The sequence below is a fragment of the Bidens hawaiensis genome, unplaced genomic scaffold, assembly GCF_021521415.1.
Source record: "Bidens hawaiensis isolate Kalapana, Puna unplaced genomic scaffold, B.hawaiensis_p1.1 tig00000458_1, whole genome shotgun sequence".
In the NCBI taxonomy this organism is placed as follows: Eukaryota; Viridiplantae; Streptophyta; class Magnoliopsida; order Asterales; family Asteraceae; genus Bidens; species Bidens hawaiensis.
Window position 1 is genome coordinate 1,052,633 of NW_027491030.1, and position 8,115 is coordinate 1,060,747.

Consider the following 8,115-nt stretch of genomic DNA (forward strand, 5'->3'; position numbering starts at 1 on the left):
TATTCGTACTTGAAAAATCCAGTCGAATAGCATAAGTGTATTCTTGGCCTGCTGGGTTGGTTAGTTTCAACCATGCGCCTGAACCCTCGTTGCTGGCTGCTTCATCAGTGTAGAGTTGCCAGACATCATCGATGTCCTGTGCTGGGGAGGGTTGAGCCTCCTCCTGGCACTCTTTCTCCCGCGAAGCGGGGACTTCTGCAATAAAGTCGGCCAAGACCTGGCCTTTTATGGCTGGTCTCGGCTTGTACTTTATCGCGTATTCTCCCAATTCTATTGCCCATTTGGCTAGGCGTCCCGACAATTCGGGTTTGCCTAGAACGTTTGCAAGTTTGAAGTTGGTGAGAATGGTGATTGGGTGACCTTGGAAATATCGTCTTAGCCTGCGTGAAGCCTGTACAAGTGCTAAGACTAATTTTTCCAGGGTAGAGTACCGGGTTTCAACGTCTGTTAGGACACGACTAACATAGTAGATTGGCATCTGGATGCCTTTTCGCTCTACTAGCAGGACTGCCCCGGTTGCTCTATCTGTGGCGGAAAGGTATAGGATTAATTCCTCTCCCGCTTCTGGTGCTGTGAGCGTTGGGAGTTCGATCAAGCGTGACCGAATTTCCTGAAAAGCTGCTTCCGCTTCTGGTGTCCAGCGGAAGTGCGTTTTCTTTAAACAGTTTCTCAATGTTGACACGAATGGGAACGACCTATCCGCATGGTTTGCCAAAAAGCGGTTAAGTGCAACTAGTCGTCCATTCAGTGTCTGACCTTGCTTGATGGTAGTAGGTGATTCCATTTTGATAATGGCTTCGACCTTTTCAGGGTTCGCTCTGAAGCCATCTTTAGTAACGATAACTCCTAAGAACTTCCCTTCTTCCATCCCAAAGGAACACTTGCTCGGATTGAGCTTCATGTTTATCTTTCTGAGCGTGTTGAAAGTTTCTTCGATGTCTTTCAACATCGCTTCTGGGTCAGGGCTTTTGATGACCAAGTCATCCATGTAGACTTCCAAGTTCCTCCCAATTTGGGCATGAAACTCTTTGTCCATCAGGCGTTGGTATGTGGACCTGGCATTCTTAAGTCCGAATGGCATCATTTGATAACAAAATGTGCCATCGAGCGTCCGAAATGCGGTTTTGTCCTGATCGTCAACGGCCATGTGGATTTGATGGTACCCCTTATACGGATCAAGGAAGCATTTAAGGCGAAACGGTGCTAACGAATCTACCTTAAGGTCAATTTCGGGTAACGGGTAACAATCTTTGGGGCATGCTTTGTTTAAGTCTTTGAAATCTATGCACATGCGCCATTGTTTGTTAGATTTTGGTACCATGACGTGATTTGCAACCCATGTTTGATATCTGCTAACGCGTACGATGCCCGCGTCAAGCAGTTCCTTGACTTGGGTTCTACACGCGTTAGCTTGTTCCGCCCTCATTACTCTGCGCTTTTGTATGACTGGCGTAAAGGCCGGGTCACACTTGAGCTTATGCTCTGCCTTACTTCGAGGTACACCAGTCATGTCAGCTGGTGTCCACGCGAAGATGTCAGCGTTTTTCTGTAGTAAGCGTTTGAGTAAGGTGCGCGTAGGATCAGTGACTGTTGGGCCAATGGTAACAGCCTGGTCAGGGTATTTGCCATTGAAGGCCCATTCTTCTGATTCGGTGATGGTTGGTTTAGCCATTTTTGGTTTGAGTTTTGATGAGACATATGCGATACATACCTGGGGAATACCGGTGATCGTCGCTACACCCTCAGCTGTTGGCCATCCCATCATGCCGTGGACTGAAGATACCACGGCATTGAATCTTGCCATCCCGTCTCTCCCGAAGAGAATGTCGTATGTGTGGTGTGGCTTCCTCATTACGACAAAGTCCACGTCTTCTGTGCGGGAGTGTTTCCCATCCGTGAGAATGACGGGGAAAGATAGGATACCCAGGGGGGTGTTTGTGCTGCCGTCGAACACTTCCATCGAGGCGTAGACCGTTTCCAAGCGTTCCTTGTCTTCGTCGTCTAGCTTGTCGAAGAACTGCCTGTACATAACCGTTGACGAGGCGCCGTTGTCAGCAAGAGTGCGGGAAGTGATGTAGTGCCCCAGCTGGCTTTTGATGACGATAGGGCCTTCTTTGCTGGGTCCTCCTGGCACTCGCGGGAAGCGCACCTCAGCTTCCTTCCACGCGCATGGTTCTGTCGTTCGTCTTTTTCTTCCTCTGACGTTACTATGAACCATGTGGATGCTGATGTCAACGGGCTTTCGTCCGTTGCCTTTCTATCGGTTATCATTCCTTCCTCCATTCTTGATTGATGCCACAAGGTGTGTAAGTTTTCCGTCCCTGACGAATGTTTCAACAATATCCTTCAAGGATGTACACTCCTCAGTGGTGTGACCCTTTGTCCCGTGGAAGTCACAGGATTTGCTCTGATCCGCGTTATGTCGCTGCCGGATCATTGGAGCTTTTGGCCATGGGAGTTTTTCGGTGGCAAATATCTCCGTGACGCTTTTGGTGAGTGGCGTCCACCGGGGTTTTCGGCTTGATGGGTGCATGTTATCCCTTCCGCCTACTAGAGGGCGAGAGCTGGATGAGGTGTTAAAGTTTACCCTTGACCGCCAGATACCTAGCTTCCTCTTTTTGTTTTGCCGGGCGGTCCGGACGTTGTTTTCTCTAGTCCTCTGCGTGTAGAGGTTTGTACTCTGGGGAAGATCCCTACCCAGTTGCTTCTCCGTTTCGGCAAAGCGCTTGGCCGCCGTCATGATGGCATCCCATGTGGATGGCATGTCGTCTTTACCCGTCAACGTGCGGATAAGCTCTGGGTATTCGGCGCCCTGGATGAAAGCGGCGCGAACAAGATCTTCGCTTATGGTGCCCAAACTCAGCTTTTTCGAGTTAAAGCGAGTGATGAAGTCTAGTAAAGATTCATCCTCCTCTCTAACGCAGTTGAGGATCGTCCACTGCTCTTCAGTATATTTCCTCTGTTGACTGAAGTGCTGGCTGAACTTGTGTTGGAAGTCCGCCCAATCATAGATGTGGTGGACCGGTAAACGATCAAACCACGCCCTGGCCGCTCCAACCAGCGTCATCTGGAACATATAACACCACGTGGGTTCCGTCCAGTTGCTGACGGTTGCCCCCGCTATGAATCTGTTCAAGTGATCGTCTGGGTCGGATATACCATCATAAGTGCCGATGTTGGACATCTGTTTGGCACTCTTCGGGGCGATTGCTTCCGCAATGTCCCTTGCAAACTTGGATGTTCCCGCATTTGCAACAGTTGGTCTAATGGTTTTGGAGAAGTCACGTGGGTTTCCCCCCGCGTTCCTTGGTTTGAAGGTTTCTCCAAAATTCCTTCTCGGTTGGAAGTCCGTTTCCTTGCGCTTCCCTTTCGCCCTATGACGAGGGTTTGCGTCACTGTCGGACTCCTCCCAATCATCGTCCAAGTACTCGCACTCATTGCTCATGTTGAGCTGTTGTCTAGTGCTTCCGAATTCGTCAGCCTGTTGGAGTGAACGTAAGCATTCATCCAACTCAGCTTGGAATTCCTTCTGACGTGCTTCCGCCCACGCTTTAACTTGATCAAGTGTTTGGCGGGGGAGCCTCGTCTGTTGTCTCTCCAACTGGGTATCAGTGAATCCCAGGGGAGGATTATTTACTGCACTTGCCCCGACTTGGGTAACCGGGGGAGTGTTCGTAAAAATTGTGTACTCGCCGGTGTTCCCCCCAGTAGCTGGGGTTGTGGTTACCGGAGTTTCTTGGTCACTCGCTGGCCTTGGCACCGGAGTAACCTTAACCATCTTTCCAGAGGTTTTGAAAAAAACTGAGAAAATTAGTTCTAGCTTTTATGCACGGATGGCGCCAATGAAGAAACACTAATCGACCTCGGCAGATTACGGATAATCTTAGGGTTAAATAGATGTTTCCCACGAGGGTTAGGTCTGGCAAAGATGGTTATTCTTCTGCTGTCCTGCAAAACAGACACCGTGAGCTCGTCACTGAGAAGGGGGGGGGGTTCCTCCTTGTGACCACCCTCCGGCATGAGAATCAAACTAGATTGCTCTGAATATAAGTGTATATTGAGAGAAATAGCTAGATGATATATGATGGTATAAGATAAGATGATGATACCGTTCCAAGGTGTTGGAGTATTTATAGCCGAAGGTAGGTTTCCAAGCAGGTACAGCCAGCTGTATAATATTCCTTTTCTACCAACTGTGGGCTACGCACGTGCCATGCTGGTGGTTGGTGGGTAGGCAGCGGCTGATAGTGACATGGCCGGCTGTGTACTATTCCTTTTCCACCTACTGCGGGCTATGTACGTGCCACGATGAGGGTTGGTGAGTAGGCAGCGGCTGATAGTGACATTAAGTACTAGAGCATGCTCCTCCTCGTACTGTTGTCGGTGAGCTGTCACCCTGTGATTGGTTCATGGGCTGCTTTGGTCAGATCTTGTCTATTTTGTCCATACCATACCTTGGCAGGTATAGTACAAAAGATCTTTCAGAAGCGTACGGACTGGCTCATTTGGGCGGGAGTATTCCCGCCTTGCTCATTCCTTCTTCAGGTGACATTACTGAATTATTGAGAGTTAGTGTCTTGTGCGTGTAGCCTTGCTATTAGTGCGGGTAGCCTTCCCTGATGGCTTGTATCCGCAGCTGCGGGAACAGGCGGGGTACTTCACCATTGGGAGGCTTTTCCTGCGGGAACAGCTGGCGTACTGCGCGTAAGGTCTTCATCTCTGAGCATGGCGGGTCCTGCGGAACCAGTTGGTCCTTGCGCAGACGTCCCTCTTCAAGGTGAGTCTTGCGGGTCCAACTGGGCTCTGCTGTGACCTACCTCTTCAGTATTATTTTCTGTATCATGCATTTGCGAGTAATTCGTAGCCATTTGGTGGATAAGCTCAGTTTTGTCAGACTACGACAGACCGGAAACATCTCATTCGACTTGGATTAAATTTATAACATCAATGTTATGGGTCAGATGTCCAAAACAATATTTATCGATACATATTCTTTATTTTCTTGGAAGTACTTATAGTGTGCCAAAGGATAAAGTTGGAATTATACATATATATGTTCCAACCAAACTAAAGATCTTTCTAGCTGAGGGAGTTTTTTGGTTTCTACTCCAGATAGAGTATATAAAAACAGTCAAGTGTATGTACCAAACAAATTGATTATATATATAGATTAATAAATGCTCATATGCCCACTTTATAAAGCCAGAGAGATTGGTGCTACAAAGCAAGAATAAACAATTCAAGAAAGAACTTAAAAATGGTGTCAAGAGAGCACAAGAAGGCTGCACTGCATGAGAAGCTACAACTTCTTCGATCTGTTACAAACTCTCATGCGGTAAGTTCGGTATATTCTTTCTTTTTATTCGATGAAACTTTCTTGATGATGCCTAAACCGGCTAGATCCTCAAATGATTGTAGCTCACTCAAAGTTACCTATTTTGTATACTGCGTTACAACTATGTATCCACGTCGATTGTTAAGCCACTAGTTTTCAGTTAGGAAATGTTAGTTTTGGGTTCGAAACAAAATGAATTTTGATGACGTAAACACATGTCCGAACAATTGTTGAAGAAATAAAGATTCTAAGCTTCCTTTGGGCGGTTTCTAGATCAAAGTTATTGAGTTTAACTTGGGAAAATGGTGTAAATTTGTTGTAAAAGTTTTGGGTTCGAAAAGTTTCTAATTTTACTTTTTTTTTTCGCTTTCATTTGTTTTCCATTCATGATCAATATTGAAGACATGAATCAAAATCTTCTTTTAACTAGCATCTCATGACATCAAACCAAATTTAAATTATTTCAATTCAGTCACCTCAAATTACTTAGTTGAGTGGTTGGATACAAGGAAATTAAAATAATGCAGTTTAATATATGTTGTATTGTTTAGATTTTTCTATATTTTATTCATGAATAATTATGTGTAAAAATCGTTGTAGGAGGAAGATACATCGATCATAATTGACGCGTCAAAGTACATAAAAGAGCTTAAACAGAAAATCGATCTACTGAATCAAGACGTAGCTCGAAGCTCGACCTACCACAACACATGGCCTATGGTATATATATATATATATATACACGCATATTGGCATAGATAATTTTTAGTTTTTTTTGGGGGGTAAGGTAAACTGTATATGTGTTTTATTCAGGTTACAGTGGAAACCCTAGAAAAGGGTATGCAAGTAAAAGTGTATTCAGAAAGAAGCTGCCCAGGTCTACTTGTTTTTGTGTTGAATGTGTTTGAAGAATTGAGTCTTAATGTGTTGGAAGCTAGGGTTTCTTGTACAGGAAGTTTTCAACTTGAAGCACTTGGAGTAGAGGTAATTAATCAATGCTTTTAGGACCAAATGAAACAAATTATATTTCATTTAATTAGTTTTCAATCAAATTTATTTTGAAGAAAGTTTTGTTTATGATTTTTTATAAAATATTAGATATCACATGTTGGTTTATTAAAGAAAAAAAACAAATTAATGTTAAATGAGAACTGAAAAATAAAATAATAACTAGTGAAAATTAAACATGTTTGGAGACTCTTAATTAATTTGTGACAATGTTTCAAATGATACCACATATGAACACTTATTCAACATTTACAGTATCCTTATTGCATTTTATTAACTAATTAAGAGTATTGTTATTGAGTATTGACCACTTATAATTTATAACTATCATTATCAGCTTCCAACCATTTTTTCCTTAAATAGGCTACAAATCAACCCCACCACATGAATTTTTTGAGACCAGAAAACACTTACTTTTTCCTGTACTCTTGTGACCTCAAATTGACTGTTTTAATGCTCCCAAAGTTTATTAATATTTTCATACATGATCAACTTAAAAGGGAAACATTAATCCAAAATGAGGCTAGCTAGCCCTTGTCATGAGCTTTCATTACAACGGGAATGCTTTCGCTCCTCGTAAATTTGGCATCGATTCTCAAGTGAGCAAAGCAATTATCGACATCGTGGCCGTTATGTCATCTGAATTTTAAACGTTAATAATTGTCTCTATGTATATATCTAAAACACAAAAGAATGTTGATAATTTAACCTTGTATCTCCATAAACAAAATATTTAAAAACTTTTAAGTATTAGTTCTTGACCACCAATCATTAATTCTTGCAGAGAGAAGAAAATGGAGATACCATTGACACTCATATGGTGAAACAAGCGATCTTACAAGCAATTGAAGACTGGAGCGAAAGCAACAATCAAGAGTACTAAATAATGCATTTTCGTCAATCAAATTAAACTTTGATTGTCTTACTATATATATTCTTCGATTTGGTTATCTGTTTATCATGATTTCATGTCGGAGGAAATTGCTAGCTAGCTTTAATCATCGGTTGAAACCAAGTATCGATCTGGGGATAAAATAAATCCCATGTAATCTTTAAAGCATAAAATCGTTTTCTTCAGATGTGAGTTGCAATATCACGTACAGCAAACTAGTCTCCTCAATGAAATACTAATTAAGTACATTTAAGTATGTCCCTAACGAAACTAACATTCAACTCGCACTAAAATGAAGTTTGATACAATAAAAGTAAATAAGGGTGTGCACGGTTTGGTTATGTAGTTCAGTTCGGTTAATAGCCTTAACCAAATTAACCCGTCGGTTTTCGGCTAATCAATGTTAAATCGGTTAATTTTTTGGTTTTCGGTTTGGTTGATTACCGAAATAAATTTTTGGTTGAAATTTTCACTTAGGAATACACGAAATGGATACATGTATACATGAAATGAATGTATAAATATATGAAATGATGTCATTGTGGTATAACAAAGTATAAAAGCTACAAATAAATGAAAATGTGAATTGTCCGTTTCGTTCGGTTAATTTCTGTTACCTGATGGCTAAAAAATAAGAGTGTTACAAAATGAATGGATCGATTAATAAAAGTTTAAGGTGACCCCTCAACAAACTTTCTTCTCTCTCTTTTTTGAATTTTAAGTTTATAGATGCTATAATATATAACTCGTACGTATTTATAAAATAATCAAAATACAAAAATATATATATAAAGAAATCACATCGATCATACATAATTTGAACGACAAATAAAGAAATTTGAAAAATACATGATACTTGTGGGAGATAATTGACAATGTG

The 8,115-nt window shown here is 42.2% G+C and overlaps 1 protein-coding gene across 1 annotated transcript; it reads left to right on the forward strand.

Annotated features, from left to right (window-relative positions):
* Positions 1-4,850: 4,850 nt before the first annotated feature.
* On the forward strand, positions 4,851-7,438 carry LOC143626234 (transcription factor bHLH61-like). Its single transcript, XM_077096386.1, has 4 exons — positions 4,851-5,335; positions 5,936-6,055; positions 6,149-6,319; positions 7,128-7,438. The coding sequence occupies exons 1-4, from the start codon at positions 5,258-5,260 to the stop codon at positions 7,224-7,226; spliced, it is 468 nt and encodes a 155-aa protein (XP_076952501.1). The 5' UTR covers positions 4,851-5,257; the 3' UTR covers positions 7,227-7,438.
* Positions 7,439-8,115: the final 677 nt, after the last annotated feature.